This window comes from Anser anser (genome assembly GCF_964211835.1).
Source record: "Anser anser genome assembly, chromosome: 5".
NCBI classification, from domain to species: Eukaryota; Metazoa; Chordata; class Aves; order Anseriformes; family Anatidae; genus Anser; species Anser anser.
Window position 1 is genome coordinate 5,768,453 of NC_139725.1, and position 18,022 is coordinate 5,786,474.

Here is an 18,022-nt window from a genome sequence, read left to right on the forward strand (position 1 = left end):
TAATTTCCTCAGGCAAGGAGAGCCACATGGAGTACTGAGTTAGAAAACCTCCAGATAAGAGTTTAAAACAGTGACTACAATCAACTGCTCTACAATTCTGCAGAAGGTTAAAGTTTCAGACCAACACAATTTGACTTTGGTTAGCCCAGTGCTATCAACTCCACAAAGGGCATAAACTATCAAGTGCATGAAAAAGTACAATGCTTTTAGCTGTAACTAAAAACTCAATCAGCTCCAAGACTAACTATACTAGCAAAAGGTTAAGAGAAAGTAGATATGGCAAACACTTAAGACCATGGCCATAAATATACAATCAAGGAAGAGTTCATCGTGCTGTCTTTTATATTCTTGCCTATGTACTCTATAAATTAAAATTCTACAATTTGTACATTTTATATACACACATGTAAACCTCCAGCTTTTGAACAAAAATATTCCAAATCCATGTGATGTGCCACAAATATTTTTTGTTTGGAAAGGCAAATTAATAAATCCGAAATGATCCCAAAGATACGAATTTTAGGAGAAAACTGCTCATTGTATTAACTTTTACAACTTGCATGATCTTTCATACACAAAGCAGGATGCAACGTAAATTACTAAATGAAATAATATATGATGCTACATGTAAAGTAGTTTGAAATTATTGTTATACTGCATACAAACCTTTACAGCATGACTTTGTATCTTCCTGGGTGATCCAGTGAAAGGGCTGTCTGCAGTCTGTCTCTCGTCAGATGGTTTAACTGTAAGCCTTTCTGCAGGAGTGTGTGGTCTCCTCGGGGGAAAGCTTTTCGGTGGCCCAGGTGGAGGAATATCAGATGGAGAGGGTGGAACGGATATTGATCGTGGAACATCCAATGAACTCTTTGACTTACCCCGATCCATAAAGTCCGAAGAGCCTACATACAGCGGGGCAGTGGGGCTGCCATGCTTAAATTGCTGTCTCTGCTGCCACTCATAGAGCTGCCAAACAGTTCCGTCCTTATTTGCTTTCCTTTCCTCCTGGGACATCTTCAAGTGGCTAACACGGTCTTGTGCATACTTGTAGTCACTCGGCAAATTGCGGTTTGGTGGTGGTGGTGAGCTCCCTGAAGGCTGCCTGGTATTCTTTGGCAAAGTGTGATAGTTTTCAGGAAAAGGTGGATTGGGGCCCTGACGTGTAAGAGTCTGATCAGAAGCAAGGCTGTAAAGGGATAGGGGGAAGGGTAAAAATTAAGCATATATTGATGAGTAAGAGTGGGTGATTAAAATAAAATAAAATAAAATATTCTAATAACATTAGCTACAGGAAACAACACACGGGAGTCCTTTAAAAAGAATTTACAGCAACATTAACAAAGTAATATTGATGAAACGTACCCTGCACAAAAATATTACATTGTATCCATGGTCTGATAATAATACCATAAATAGAGGCTATTAATTTAGTGTCTGCCCTAGAATGGCCTACTAGAAATAATCTTAAGGGACAGCTGATTATCAGTACTTAGACCAAAAAGAGTGTGAAGAACACGAAGAAAGGCATCATTGTTAGATTTAAAGAGCAATCCGTAAATTAATATGCATTTTTTCTGAAAGCTCGTTCACCACCAGGTGGTGCAGTTTGCGAAGAACAAATACACGCTCATTGCAAACAAATACCTTCAAGAAAGGGAGAAATCTCACCCACTGCAGAAGGAGTATCTTACACATTTTTTGCTTTGTTTACATGAACATAAAAATTACATCACACAGGGAAAGCCATGAAACTTTGATGCAATTGCCTAGGTACAAGTAGGTTGTAATTCCTCCGTGTATGAAGTAGGGAGAAACCTCCAGCTAAGACAACAGGCTTGAATCAAGTGGCACCTCCTACCACACTAGGTTTCAGACCCTTAGAAGTAATTTGTGTTATGTAAAAACAACCACTATGACAACATACCAATATCTAGAACAGGAAAGGAACAGCATCCCGAATGACTCAAATTAGTGCCTAATGAACTGTGGACACTTACTTTTCTCAGCAATCAAGAGTAAAATGAACAGAAGTAGATGTTCTTGAGACTCTCCCTCTCTTAAATGATGAGGTATAATGAATATAAAAAGGAAAGCAGACAGTGAAGAGTGAAAAAAAACGGTCTATGCCATATGATTATTTACCACAAAAGTCATTCAGGATCTGCAATGGTAAGCATCTATACAGAAGGTATTGTAGAGAGAGCAGTTAATTGTTCAAAAGAAGACAAATACGATTATTGGAAACATGATGTCCATTCATGGCAACACACAGAAGCTAACAAAGACAAGTAAAGTCTCTTCCTATCCAACTCAGGAAGACTTCTACATGGTAGGAAAATAAGTATGTTTAACACTTTATTTGCAAGAAAAGAAATTCCTCAACGCGACATTATTTAGTTGGGAAAATATTAGGCTTACTTTCATCAGACTGATTTTTTTGTTAGTGTGAATAAACTGTGCAATCACTGTGTCTATCCAGGCACTGAAATCAGCTCAAAGACAAATAATTTCTGGGCAGCTGCTGGCTGATGGTCCCAACCTTTAAATACTTAAAATTCCTTTCAAGCTGCCTTCCAAGCTCTAGATTTCTCTCAAAGGCTGAGATGAACCTTACTGAAGTAGCTACTCCCCTCTGCTGAGAGCAGAGAGGGTTTAAATGACTCCCCTGGACTGCAGTGCATCTAACAGTTAGTTGTTTAGGAGAGATGAATCTCCCAAGTGACTGACAGCTAACATTTACCAGTTAGCAAACAGTGCTGAGTGCTTTACAAAAAGAGAAAGTAAAATACTTATTTGAAAGATCTAAATACCTATAAAAAGGGTGTAATGTCTGCAAATAATTATACAAACTACCGCTGTATTTGTGTGAGGCATCTAACTGAAAGAGCTCTTTCTTGTCATAATCAACTTGCTGGCAAGCACCGCGTCTTAATACACCTGAGCCAGGAGAAAAACTGTACTCATACTGTGTTCCAAATTTTAAAGGCTTCTACATCCTAAGAGGTTCTTTATTTGTAACATTTCAGGTGGAATAACCATGGAGCAACAAGAAATTGAGTGCTCCACTCATACTAACCAAAATCAAAAGGGAAAGCCTTTTGATCAAATGATCATCTCTATTTTAAATGTCTATATCCTGAAATCAATAGCACAGCTGACAACTATCATATCACTTTTATCTACCAGTTAAGTGCACTGCAACAACCTCAGCAGGTTGTGAGAAGGTGCCATTTAAAAGACTGAGCCATTTATCCTTGGAAAGGTAGCATGCAATTCATTCCAAATGCAAAGAATGCAACAGCATTTGTCAGGGGAAGACAAGAAAAACAAGGTCACCTGAGCTAGAACAGAACATAAAGAAAGTTCTTAAGGTAAGAAGAAAATAACTAAAATACATGTTAGGTTAGATTTTGGTTACAGCACTGCAGTTAACCCTTGAGAAGTTTCACTGCATACTTGGCAGCTGAGGGAGCTGCTTCTACCTGGAGCAAAGGCTGGCACCTGCAACAGAACTATCTTAACACTACGCCTGATACATGTCTGAAGCTCGTTTACTGGCAAGAGTAATCAGGAAGAAAACAGCACTTCTTTAGGGATCAGTCAAGCCTGGTCACTGCCTCTATTTGTGATGTGAATAAACTCAACACAGGTTTTCTTAAACTCCAGGTATTCAGTTAGATAGTTTTCAATATTATTTTAGACTGATACTTCCATGCATGTAAAGAACTAACGTGCTAAGTATTTTTTTTCATTAAAGTTATATTCTTACAGGAAGCACGGACTGATATCCAAGGAAAAAATACAAATGTAAACTGTCTCTAGTATTCTAGAATATTAAATACTGAAAAGTATTAGAGCTTCATTAACAGTAATTCCAAAGGTAAGAAAGTAGAAGGGGCTTCCAAACAGAATTAGCAAGCCTTCAATTTCTCACTGTATCCGCGGTGACAAATGTTAGCTTCAATAACCATTAAAAAAAAACAACTCCAAAATGTTTTTTTCCTCCTAAAAACCACGTTAGTGTCTCCCATTGTTCTACGTTACAATAAGATTTTAGCAAATATGTAAGGTACTAACTCAGACAGTTACCCACATCTGAAAAACCCTCACACTCAGCAGAGAGCGCAGCTGCCTTTCCTGCCGCTTGACCCAAGGTGACACCAGACGCACATACCCATCCCTTCATTCTCTCAAACTGGTTCATAATCTGGTTGCACATTTTGAAAGTAAGGCAATTATGAGATTTTCAAATTACAAAAGCATCCCAGCATGCATTCCAGCTCCTGGTAAGATTTATGTAATTTTCAGGGACTGAAAAGGGAAAAGAGAATCCTGGAGACCATGGGAACATCCTAGGACCTCTTAATTAATTAAATGAATATCCAGAGACCTTTCAATATGCAATGCACACATTGTGACTTCAAATGCAGTCATGGTATGTATAGAAGTGAATGGATGTTGGGAAGAGGAGCAGAAGAAAAAAAAACAGCATTCTTTATTTTTTTACTTTTAGGAGAAATGATTATGTTTACATTGTCTAGTTGTTTTTGAATAAGAGGTAACTGAGGGCTCCACTTCACTTTCTCTCTCCCTTGTGTTAGCAAATTTTAAAAGGTTTTAAGCATCTACAGTGATTAAAAACATTTTTTAAAAAAGTAGCACTTTAATCTCACCTTTTCTATTTGCAATGTAGTGACAACACTAAAGGAATTTGATTAGCCAATCCCATATTGACTTTCTCATGAGATAAACACCTGAAAAATACCATTCTGTACTGGGGAAGGAGAAAGCAAGTTTTGTAATATATTGTCTCTGTAAAATATTGTTCTAATTTGCACAAAGCATATTCCAAATGCATATTCCTTTAATTTATGAACATTCTCTTTGGCAGTCTATTTAAAGACGGGCCTGTTACTAACCTTTTTGTATCTCCTTTTTGGACTTTTACCCAGTGCTCCACTTGAGCCATATTACTTTTTCTTTGAATCTGTTTATCTGGATTTGTTCTGGGAACAAACCCTCTTTTATATGAGCTGGTACCATTCTGCTCCACTAGGCCAGCACTCATACTTAATGAACTAGGAAGCGTTCCATTCTTCTCAACAGGCAGAGGCTGAGCTGCTTGAGACCGTGGTGCATTTGTTAAATCGGGAAATAATGAATCAACTTCTGTTAACGCATGCTTAGCCTTTCCCTTCTTAGTGTCCAGAGCTTCTTTTCTGAGGATATAACGCTCCTCCTCCTCTTTTTCTCTTCTTGTTTCTTCACGCTTATCATAACCAAGCATTTCAGCAGATTTTTGATAACTTTCTTTTGTATCTGTACTCTCTGACTTCACACACACTTTACAGGCATCCACATGATTGACTTGGGGAACAGCCTGCTGATCCAGTTTTTCATTTTCCCTGAAAAAAAAAAAAGTGTTGGTAATGAACACTGCTTAATTGTCAGAAGTTGATGTGGTCTTGTTAATATTTTAGAAAAGATAGCTACAAAAGCACCTTCTCCAGGCTGTGATGAATCCAACTGAAGTATGCTAAGACAGATATGCTCACCAAAACTCGAGCTGTTATCACAGTCAGACAAAAGTTACCTTTACAGTGCTATCAAGTAAGCACAAATCATTTATATGCATCTGTAAAAATGACTGAAAATATTAAGACTGTATGAAAAGTGTTGAACTTTCATAATATTGTGTACATACAACTGTAAAAAAAAAAAAAAAAAAGTCATCTTCCAATCCTCGGAAGCACTGGAAGCCAAAAACCAGAAAATGAACTGCCAAGTGCACATTTCAAAGTCAAAAAAGTATTTCATATCTTCATAGATGTCCTAAGGACTAGTTATTTCTGGCCAAGAAAACAGAACAGCATCTACACTTGAGTCAATACAATCACTGTCTAGGGAATCTCTGACTTTGTAATTTTGCTATTCCTAAAAAACAAAATGAAAAAAGTTAAACCTACATTGCTCCTAACACATGCCATACACACTAGTTTACTAATTTGCCTTATCATCTAAATATTTGAAAAATTCCATATCAGAATTCTTGATATCAAACTTATCACGGTCCTAAGAGCTTTATGTTGCTTTTGACACATAACACACTTCATTTGCAATTTTGTTCATCTACTTATAGTCATAAGCTTCCGCACAAGACTTTTCTCTAACAATTTAATAGAATCATTGATCTGTGGGTACTGCTTCATTTTCTCTGAAACTAAGTTCAGTTTCTTTAAAGCTTGATAGGAGGTGGATTCCAAGCAAGCACCATAAAACAGTTATTTTATCTTCAGTCTATTTAGTGTCTCAAAGTGAATAGCCTACTAGGACCAAGGACACTATATCAATACATCTAACTTGCCAGGCTTCCTTGATTTTTTTTTTTTCAATTACTCCTATCCTTATAAAGAAGATAAAGAAGAACAAGTAACAGATTACATATTATTTGAAGTTAAAATTAAATCCAGAAAACCCTAACACAAAATCATACAGAATCCAAAAGTCTGGAAGAGATACAGAATCTCTGCTTATATTAGATTAAATTCACCAGAAGCAAGCACTACAGCAAGACATTCTGAGAAATTGCACCATGACATTTTAATTCGCAGAGCCCCAAGGGTTAAAAGCTGGGCTACCTCACAGTACAGAGACTTCTTTCACAAAGGGTTTTAGGGAAAGAATCACATTCCCAAAGTCAAACCGTCGAGAAGGCTACATCCAGTTTAATAAATAGGAATAACTGGAAGCACACTAAGGCACAGCTGAATTTGTTTGCTTCAAGCACTGGTTAAGAACAATGGACCAAAAGGACATCCTCCTTTTTTAACAGTGCTTTTTTCTACACCAAGGAAACGTAAAACTCCTACAAGTACTAAAGGTCACCAAAGTAAGCCAAAAATAAGCAGTTAATACATGTATAAATTAGTTGATATCTTTAACCATGCATTTGCAGTTTATCCAACGTTAACATTCTTCTCCTGCATAACAGCATTTGATCCTTGTTCTAAACATTCATTTGAAACAACTCTTTACTCTTTTGTCTTTTCCCTTTTATTTACTTTCCTTAAGGCTGCCATTTGGCTGTTGCAGGTGCATGAATTTGCTCACAAAATTCGTAACCCTTTAACTGAATTTCCCTAAATATACACATATATATATAAATAAATCCGTGTCATTCAATGTGGGCATATAGTTTGTATGTGAAAACAAATACTGAACGCCAGCCTTTATTAATTGTTAACTAACTGATTTGCAACAGGAAGAAACCATTGCAGAAAGTAAATTAAACAGAACTATTTCTTTAAAACTGGAATAAGTTTCATAGCACATGTTTACAAATATTGCTTTCAGAAATCACCATCATTCTGATTTTTAGCAGTATTTGTTTGTTTTTAAGCTAGGAATTGGTGTATTGAACTTGCCTCTTCAGTGAAGAGCGTGTTTGCATAAGAGCAGCTTGGTTCATAGCCCGGATCCAGCCATTCATATCCTCCTGGGTATCTGCACTGAAGTAGTATGTCCGCATCCCTGAATGCTCTGCCTGAGAGCCAATAACAGAATTCTTATTATAAATATATGCCCGCATTCCTGTATGAACAGCCTGTCACCAAAATAAAAAACAGAAATAAAAGAAATAGTAATCAGACATCACTTCCATTTTCTTCCCAGAAAGCTTATTGCAACTTTTCCTGATATCTTAAAAATAAATAAATGAATAAAATTTTCAAGATTCTTTGACTGTTTCTTGAATTCAGGGTAAAATTATTATCCTGCCACATCTGGCAGTTGTGCAGCCAACTTCAACAGCACTCTAATTGTTACTGAAATTCTTCTACCTCTTTCTCTCACTTCTAAACTACAAATGCAGCACTTCTGTTTTTCGGAGTAGGAATTTTCAGCTTTTCGTTTTCCCTTAGCTGATATGTTTCATTTACCATAAATACCACACAAAACAAATTAAAGTAATTCTCACTGAGACATGCGTAAGTGAGCGAATTTTCCCAGCTCGTTTCATAAAGCAATTTAGTCAGACAAAACACAGACAAAAACCTTACAATTCAAGCAATTAAAATGCTTACTTAAGAACTGATTATAATGCATGTTAAGATCTTTCAGTTAAAGCGTGCACTTGAGCATCTATATATTAGCTGCAAAATCACAAGTCTTACTGAGAGTTAGTAATACTGATGGAATTATCAAAGTGTCTAAAATACTGACAACTACCTCCTCATACCAAAATACCCCATGAAATTCCACTGAAAACTAGAGGTATTCAAAAATCCCTCTATAAACACAATAAATGACTAAATATTAATGTCATGCTCAAAACAATATTCAAGATGAAACGTCTTTATAACTCCAGGCCAGTTGAATTTAATCAAATCTTACCCACCTTTGTATAAGTGATAGTATAGATATTACTAAATTCTACAGTGAAGTGCTTCAGGACTAATATTTCCTCCATCTTACTTTACAGATTCAGCTGCTGCCTAGCACTTCAGGTGCTTTTCACTACTGTTAACACAATTAGTAGGAAAAAAGACTCGTTTCCTTACTTCTTTTCAGAAAACTGAAGCTCGCATATTCAACATGAAAGCTCTTGTAACAATATTAAAACTAAATTAATAATTTAAACTGCTTTCAGTAAAACTAAGACTGCTGTCACATGTGAAAGCCAGTGGCATAAAACACTGCTGAGACAGGCGTTTGGTTTATTTTTAAAAGGAAAAAGTTCTCTCAGCTTTTTCATTACGCTACATCTTCTTTTGAAGGTTAAACATATTTCATGAGTTTTCCCTAAAAGACTGGTCCTTTTATTTTGATGAAATCTTCTCCCTTTCCTTATTGCAAAATAAAAACTGCTCTACAATCACAGGTGGATTTGGAAACAGCAATAGTTTTGACAAAACCCAGGCTATTTAATTTGTTGAAGCCTTCCCTAAAAGACGTATTTTCAGCTGTTTACACTGATATTGTAATCTTAGAGATTCATATCAACAATTCTGACAAGCAAAATATTTGCTTGTTCTTACAGCTTTAACTTTTGCGGAAAATTTACTCCCGTTCTACTGCATCCCGTTCTTACAGATGTGCACGATGTGGCCTTTCTGCTGCAGGTCTTAAGCAAGGAAATTTCTTTCGAAAACTCTGGCAGTACAGTTTTTGTAGTGGTCAGCCCCTGGACTGCCACTGTGCCCATAGAGGCAAGGCTGAGACTGCCGCACACGAGCCAGCCACAAAGAGGAGGAGGAAGAGGAAGGGCTGATACAATTCCAAGACTCTCCTGCACAGACTTTTCTCTGCTTCCTAACAGCACTGGCTGACAACCCAATACGAGGTGGTGTTTTCCTTCCCACTATCGCCTACCTTAACACAGTAAAGCAGGATTTACATATGTGAAATAATAGCTCTGATCAGTTGCATATTTAGGAATCAAAGGGTTTGTATTTGTGTTCGACCGGTTGAGTTTTTTGGGTTTGGGTTCTCTTTGCTGTTGGGGGTCTGTCTTTTTTTTTTTTTTAATTGACCTTCTTGAAACTACTACAGATATATTCAAAACAAATATGGTTTAGAAGAATTTAATTCACTGTGATTTATGAGTAGTGTCCAGTGCAAGAACAGACCAAGAAAAGGAGCTCCAGATGTAAAAGAAATCAGTAACTTTAAAACCAGATCTTATGACTACAGTGTGCCCATGTTGAGTCTATAGAAGAAGATGCTAGAATATGGAAGTGAATCAACTTCTGCAAAAAGCAGACTGTGTATGCCCCACTGTGGATAACGCAGTAGGACCTTAGCCTTCCATTGGTTATTCACTCTCTGTATTAAAAAAAAAGCAGCACAACCTTGGATAACTAACTGTGCAGACTGCATACCGCATCAATAAACGGATTTAATTCACCTGTATGTCCTGATCAACATAATCAGTTTGCCTTTCACGTTCTCTTTCAGTGGTGAATGATGAACACAGCTGAAAGCATTGCCTAAGAGGCTACAGGTAAAACGGAATAAAAACACAAAGCATGTTGCACCATTCCCAAGAGACTGAAGCTATCACAACTATAAACATTCATAGCTTCAGAAGGGGTAATGGAGATGGTCTTTTATTATCAACAAACCTGACATTCTTAAGTTTCTAATGTATGAAACCAGTTAAAGGAAAATTCATATACCTTATAGTTATTTATTAGCAGCATATCTAATATGCAAGAAAGCCGCTTTGTGCTAATGTCCTGTAGCTGTCACTGCTAGCAGACACAGAAGCTAGCGGTTTTTTGTTTGTTTGTTTTTAAAGCAAAAGCTATTAGGATGACTACAGCATACAAAAAAAAGCCAAAAACACAGCACATGCGCACACATACACTATACACAACAGGGAAAAAAATAATATTGGTACCTATTCATGCATTCAGATGCCTTAATGTGGATAGATTGAGAAGAGAAGCAGTCTCTCTCCCATAATGCACAGAAGGAGAAATGGAGAGTAAACCCCAAGAGCATATTGATAGAACAAGACAAGGACAAAAAGTTAAACAAGTTTAAATTGTGTAAAGATTCACGTATCCAAAGAAAATATTTAACAAAAGACTGTAGTAATAAAAGTATGCAGTAGCTAAAGTCTACAGCTGTTATGTTCACTCCCATTAATTTAAAATTCCTACGAGAGAAAAAGGCAGAGTTTACTGAACAGAGGGAAAGGAACAATTTTATAATAATTGCAACCTTCAAGTTTAGTGCTCCCAATAAGCTATAAAATACCAGAAACCCATCCTTCTTCTAAAGTTTGATATTTATGAAGCATTTATGAACAAAAATTAGAACAATACTCTGTCCCTTTACTATAAACACAACAACACACTACAATCTAACTTGTCTTTCCCCATCAAGTAATACTGAGCTTTTTCAAAACTTCTAGATGCTGGTACCTTCCCTCCTCTCTTTCAAATTCTTAAATGACTCCCCAGACCCAGTGAAGCTTTATAAGTAACATGGGAGCCTAAGGAACCAAAAATTGTTGTGAGAACACAAAGGAACAAAACATGAGATTTTTTTTTTTAAGAAAACCAGTGAGATCACAGGCAAAGAAGTAAGTCTGTCCTGGTGCCATCTAAGCAATGAACAGATACTTGCATCATTATGTCTTCAGTATCAATAATGGAAAGATGTTTAAAAAAAAAAAGAGGCACAGTAGCATCTTCTGGAAATAATGTTTTGGCCTGGCTTCCTTGGCTCTGAGTGTCCTCACACTGACTCTGTAGATCTCTGAAAAAATGCCATGGGTAGTATCAAAAGGAGTTTTGTTTTCTTCACTTCTAACTCCAGTGGTACTTCCTGTCTCTTAGACAAGTGTCAGAGCATACTTCATTGATTCTATTTGCATTTAGATATGTACCTAAATGCAGACATATATTTGCATACAATGGCTTTGCTTGTTTTCTTGCTTTTTCAAGCAAGTTTTTCTTGCTTTTTCAGGCAAGTTTTCTTGCTTTTCTTACAGCAGACACAAGGACGCCTTCCAATTTTCTCAATTTATATCAAAGTCAAATTTGTATAATGAATTTACTTTGAGTATTCTCTCATATTTTTAACACACAAGATCAATTAAAATAATCTTAACTGAGGACAGTGAGGCTTCTGAAGAGACTGCAATGACTTTAACTTTCATAAATTGCTAATGTTTACAACTGTAACACAAAGAAGTACAGTAAATTCTCTGTCACAGGGAGTATTTTCAGTTATATATTAATGTTGTGCACACTTTTTCACAGTAAAGTCCAGACAAAGGATTCGTGATACCTCACATCTGCATCAGCACAAAATTACTATATGAAGAAATAGAGCAGTTAATTAAATACCTGTGTTAGCTGCGGAAGTAAATGTGCAGCCAAGATCTTACAGTCTGAAGGCACAGCTTAAGGTGAGTAGCTTGTAGCTAATCACAGGACTTTGCTTGGGACAAATGAACAATGTGAAAAGTTTGTCAAGGACAAAGAAGCAAAGTTTCTAAACAAAACAATTTAATATGCAAATTCCTACGCTTCAAAGTAGGTCTTGATGGGATTTGAACAGCCCATACACTATTCTACAGGCCTGTCACTGTCAAGCATTTAAAAAAATCCGAAACTGGACTTTAGGAGGTGATGGAAGGAACACAAGTTTGAGAATGTCAACAGGGTACATTTTATCTGCTACAGGGCTTAGCATATATCCTACTAAGCATGTATTTTGCAAACAGTCTTCTAATTGAATCATACAAAAAGCATCCATGTATTTGCTAAGTAAATTTCCTTCTTTTAGTTTTACAAAATAAAATTTTCAGAGATTGACCGCTTACCTAGCTTAAAAAACTCACTGCTACTTAAAAAAGTCATTGAAAATGGAGGCCTCTATTGTACCAAACAGCTTACAACAACTGGAGTAAATGACAGGCCAAATGCAAGAAGCGATGTGGCGCATTCTCCTCCTCATTCAGGACTTAAATGTGAAAAAGTCCGATCTTTATTTTGGGCTTAATCTTCTTGTGTTTTCTATTTCTGGCTGTGCTACGTTGTGAGACAGAATGTCCACCCATGCTCTAGCTATCGAAGCAGATTAGATAAAGGTAATGGCTGGTGAGTGATGGAATGCCAGCACGGCCGGGCTCCTGCCACGCTGCACCCACAGCCGATGCCGCCAGCGTTGGATTGGGTCTTTGTGACAGGAATCACACAAAATCCTCCTACTGCCCTAGGAGTTGGTTCTAAAAGCATGAAACTGCAACGTCAAGCCTGCAGTCAATTATCAAACACCTCAAGCAGAGTCAAGACTGGCCCAATGAACTTCAAAACCTGAAATGTATGATGTGGATTTTCTCTATCAGTTTTCTAGCATAGAGTTTGTTTTACCAACAACTCCTTATTTCTCTATCAACTTTTTACTAACAATCTTACACTGAAAATTCCAGGCTATTGGCTCATGCTAATTTTCAGAGAAGACTCAGATTAAAGACTTAGTAGAGCTCGTATAGGTATAATATTCAGAACTGAGAAAGCTTGCAACTGGTTCTGAAATGTTTAACCATGATCACAACCATGGGTTCTGTTCTGCAGGAAGAGAGAGGCAGCAGTGACTGAGACCTTGCCTACAGAACAGCTCACATAGGAACTACATGTGCATGTATGTTCATATACATAAAAATATATGTGTGTGCGTGTATATATGTGTGTGTGTACATACATACGCATTCATGCACCAGGGTTCTTTTCCCTTTATCACTGATGTCTTAAACTGGTTAACAATCCTAACGTGCACTTGAACATTTGCAAACATCCTTCCATGAAATTAAAAAGATATTTTTAAAACACCAAAGCAACATGGTTTAAGTAGATACTGTTGCTAGTTTCTTCATCTCCTTCCCCAGCCTACACTAACAGTAAGACATGTAGAAGCCTAAACATACATTGGGCCCTCCTTTTTTTAGTATCTGCTTCTGCCTAAGAAAAGGCTTGAGAAACGAACTTCATGAATCACACTTAATAAATATTAGAGTGAACTCACTTTTTTAACAAAGGCTCTTTTGTAGCTTGTCCTGCTATCTCACATTCAATGTATTTGAAAAAGTATAACAAATATTTCCATAAAGAGCACCAGGTCTTTTTTAAAAACATCTCCCAGGTTAATATTTGTTTAATACATTTCAAACCACTACCCACTTGAAAATAAATCCTAATGCAACAAAGGACAGTCTGTGATTTTAAAACACCCCAAGAATCAAAACACAAGAGAAGCCTAGAGAAGCGTAAACTGAGAAGACATTCTTTGTAATTTCAGCAAAGATTTAAACAGTTTTCTTCTATATCTCAAGCTATACCCGACTGAAAACTGAGTTTTCGTTTGTTTCTTTTTTACTAGTAGTAGTTTTTTGCTTGATATAAAACCAGGTTCTGCTCCAAGTATCAGTATAATTTAAATTTGCAAACAAACGCAGACATTTCTAAACTTTGTCTTAGTACTGCAGCTCAAACAATCAGTAGGAGAGGCAGGTTTTTCCACTGTCATGAAGGAATGCATGTTTTATTAGACTTTCCTAGTTTTTTGTAACAATGAATAGAACTGTAAATGATACAATTACAAGGGGGGAAAAACAAAACAAAACCCACAAATGTGAGCTGATTCAAACAAGAGTATTTGTACCTTATAAATTCAGAAAATTGCTCCTTGTCACTTAGGACAATTATTGCTCCCAAACAAAAAAGGAGAATAAATTGGTTACTCTTTCTTTCCTTGAAAGGAGGAAATTATATGTCAAAAGCCAAGGTATTGTCATTTTCTCACTGTGAAAACTGAGCTGGTTATTTTATTATCAAAAAAAAGGCCATCAGTCTGCTACAAGGTTAAGTATTCTATAAAGAAAAAAAAAAGTCAACTTTTCTTTCAATATGAAAAAGAGTACTGGAACAACTTATCAGCATTAATTTCTAATTTTAGAAACAGCATCCTTACTCACAGACTCATAATTAAGCTCTGAAGACACTTACATAGTAACAGATATATGAAAATCAATTTATAAATAATAAAACTGCTTTGTGACATCTGAATAGCCCATCAATAAGCCTGTCTGCTTTTCAAAAATAAATTAAAAAATATAGAAAAGCAGATGTTTCTGCTTACGACGGTATCTTTTCTAATGCAACTGAGTATTTCAAAATATGAAGAGGTAATAAGTTTTTTTTAACTGTACCTTGAAGGAAAATTTGCGATTTATGCGATCTTCAGGTCCAACTGGAGATATTACATAACTAGGCAATGGTATGCTACCCAACACAGATTCTTCTCTGCTGTCTGTAAAATAAAAAGAAAAAAAAATCTAATTAATTGCACTTTTCAATAGGGTAATAAATACATTCTCCCTTCTGGACACACAGTGGTGTACTACAGAGGGACAACAGACAGCAGGCATGAAGGTGAAAGAAAAGCAGTTTAGACTGCATATAAGGAGAAGAAATTTCTCTGTGAGGACAGAGCAGCAATGGAACAGGCTGACCAGGGAGGCTTTGCCATCTCCATCCTTGGAGGTTTTCAGTGTGCGACAGGGTTAACCCCTGAGCAAATTGGTCTGTCCTTGTTTTTCGGACCCAGATTTGACCAGGAGGTTGGACAGGGCTCTTCCTGAAGTCTGAATTTTCTTACAACTCAACGCCAGTAATTCAGAAAAATGTTTTATTTTTAAGGAAGTAATATTGACATTTTGGAAAAAAATATATTTTTTTTCTTTGTTTTGTTTTCTGTTGGTTCACACAAAAGAACACACTTCCTGAATAATGCTTATTTTGACAAATGAACTCTGATAGGTTGTGTAACACAATAGACCTTCCATTTAGCATTCTACGTGTAGGCTAATTACTATAATTAAGAAACCTCTATTACCACTGGCTCTAAAGCAATCAGCAGAAGTGCTGTGCCTACAAACATGAATTTGAGCTCCACATTCTACAATGCTTTCCAAAAATTGTAACATGCTATATACAACATTCAAAACTTACAAATAACCTTATGTAACCATTATGCCGTTATTCCTATTCAGAGGAAGACTACACCTAGCCTTTTTTGGTAGAAAAGCTAGCTTCAGGATTTCTCACTCTTATATTATCACTTGGATTAAAGCTGCCCTGATAGGGCCAAAGTGCATTCCTAAAATCAAGTATGCAATCACAATTAAGGAGGTACACAGAACAGGGATAAGAAAAAGTCTTAAACAGGAATTGCTGCCAAATATTTTGTAATGTAAATCTTGGCATGTACCAAAGACGAGGTACAAGACAAAAGATCATACAGCACCCACTTAGTCCCCAACCCCGGCTTGAAATTTGTCACACATTAAAGACGGATAGGCAAGTCATTGTTTCATGATGCATCTCAGAACACCTAAATGTATCTGAAAAATTCAATTGCAGTGTGATTTGAACGGGTAAACTGTTAACAGACTAACTTAAAAGAGCTATTATTATCTACTCACCTTTGTAGTAAAACAAACAATAATCAGCAAGCACAAACCATCGTCTTTTCCATAATCGCATACCAGAGCTATCCTGAAATGCAAGAAAGGTGATAGACTTTTCATCTAATGAGAATAACAGTTTATCATACAATGTTGTATCAATGAGTAGCTTACCAGACGTCTGCATATGGTATTAACTGCAAAAATATGCATTTTATATTTTAGTGAAATATTACATACATAAGAGGCACAGAATAAGAGCCAACACATCCAACTATAAAATAATCAGGTTAGAATATTCAAACTGCTGATTTTCATTAAGTAATTAAACTCACCTCCACACAGCATTCAGATTAACCTTATACACAATCAATGAATATTTTTACTAGACAGCTTTGTCCCACAATAAAGAAACAAATGTATGCATCCTGATGGCACAAACTCCAACAAAGATTGCCTGTGCACTGAGATGAAAGTCACTACACAGCTGTGAAGTATGACCTCACATTTCAGACAATGATCTCTTGTAATTCTACAGTCAATTTCCCATATGTTACCCTTGCTCAAAATGTAATTTAATCAAATGTTCCTTATGAAATAATACAGGGTGCACTAATGTGAAAACTTTAATGAAGTATAATTCAATATGCCTGTAGAGATATATCTCTCTCCATATAATATACATCACCTTGTCAAAATGAGTAATATTTACATTGAAATTAATTTCAGAAGCCTGTAAAATTGCCAAACTGTAACGTCAGCAAGTACAACTCATTAAACTGAAGTAGGCTTTGATGAGACCGACAGTATAGAAAGCATCTTTGGTGTTTAAGTGCTTGCAAGTAGAGGTAGGTGACAGAAGGAAATAGCTAGAGGAGTATGGTACATACAATTTATTTTCCTTCCTTTTGCAGTCATATTAAGTATGCAATGACTTTATTTCCTTTCTTTTTTCATGCTACAATGCTGCCAACACATATAGCGTCTGACCTCCGTTTTTGTCCTTAAAACTAATGGACTCAGATAGTGGATGTCAACAGAACTGATCATGGAAGACAGAGCTCCACACAGGAGGAAGTGAATGGCTGTCAGCAATTTAAATTTCCTTTGTATGTAGAATCATAACTTTAAGCCTTAGATTTCAGCTTTCTCCTACTCATTCCTTAATTTAGCAGCTAAATCTCTGATAATAGTCTGGTGGACACTGATTGCCAAATTAAAAGCAGGGAAATACTTTCACAGAACACCTGGCTTTATTTACTTTTTGCACTCAAGGACGTGCTTTTGCTAGCTTAAGAGTTCAAGATGCAGCAGCTTTAAAATTCTGTTTGTTGAAAGAAATTCTATAATCCACTCATTGCTTGGACACTGGCCTTGGTGACAGAATGTGTGGTGAATGGGTCCCTGTCTCTCCCTTCATCTTCTCCCTCCTGCTTCTGGAGAACAAAATGCAAATGAGTTGGAATTAAGCCTTTGATCTAGGGCATAAGGGTGTAACCAAACTGATGAACTTCATAGCCAACCTCAGGTTAGCGGTGTGTTCTGAGGGAGACTGAAATCAGCATGGCAACAAGCAGTTGGGATAAAACAGGCAAAATAACCGGAATTGGACAACAAAGTTATAGCCTCAGCATTTAACCAGGATAACTGTGTCCATTTATCATTGTTTCCTCTTCTGAATCAAACCTGTATGTAAATCTCAGTTCTGGTACTTGCTGAGCACAAGCCCCTCATTACAGAAGCCCATGGGTGTTCCCACCACCGCCGCCATTCCAGCTTCTGCTTTTTCAGTGATCTGAAAGGCGCTAGCTTTTACTTGATGATTGCATATGGACGGAAACAGAGGATTGCATACTTACCTGTTTGTGTAGCCAGCCTCTTACTATAACAGGAACATTGGGGTTCCTTCTGATAGCTTGCTCCCTCTTTCCAAAGCTATGAACTTTGTTTCCAGTCTTCACTACCTGTAAGGAAGTATAACAAAGCAGTGTTTTTTAAACTGCGCTGACACACGCTTCATGTTTTAAATAACTTCACTGCAGT

The 18,022-nt window shown here is 36.7% G+C and overlaps 1 protein-coding gene across 21 annotated transcripts in view; it reads right to left on the reverse strand.

The window, feature by feature from the left end:
• PLEKHA7 (pleckstrin homology domain containing A7) overlaps nucleotides 1-18,022 on the reverse strand; it is a 149,869-nt gene that overhangs the window by 33,220 nt on the left and 98,627 nt on the right. For 17 of the 21 annotated variants that reach the window (XM_083838641.1, XM_083838637.1, XM_083838638.1 and 14 more), the window contains 6 exons: nucleotides 17,839-17,943; nucleotides 15,998-16,070; nucleotides 14,723-14,823; nucleotides 7,425-7,603; nucleotides 4,920-5,405; nucleotides 667-1,186 (listed from right to left, as the gene is read on the reverse strand). In XM_083838641.1, the coding sequence (XP_083694767.1) occupies nucleotides 667-1,186; nucleotides 4,920-5,405; nucleotides 7,425-7,603; nucleotides 14,723-14,823; nucleotides 15,998-16,070; nucleotides 17,839-17,943 (1,464 nt within the window). The remainder of the gene's footprint in view (nucleotides 1-666; nucleotides 1,187-4,919; nucleotides 5,406-7,424; nucleotides 7,604-14,722; nucleotides 14,824-15,997; nucleotides 16,071-17,838; nucleotides 17,944-18,022) is intronic. The other 4 variants (XM_083838639.1, XM_083838643.1, XM_083838629.1 and 1 more) reach the window with 1 other exon arrangement.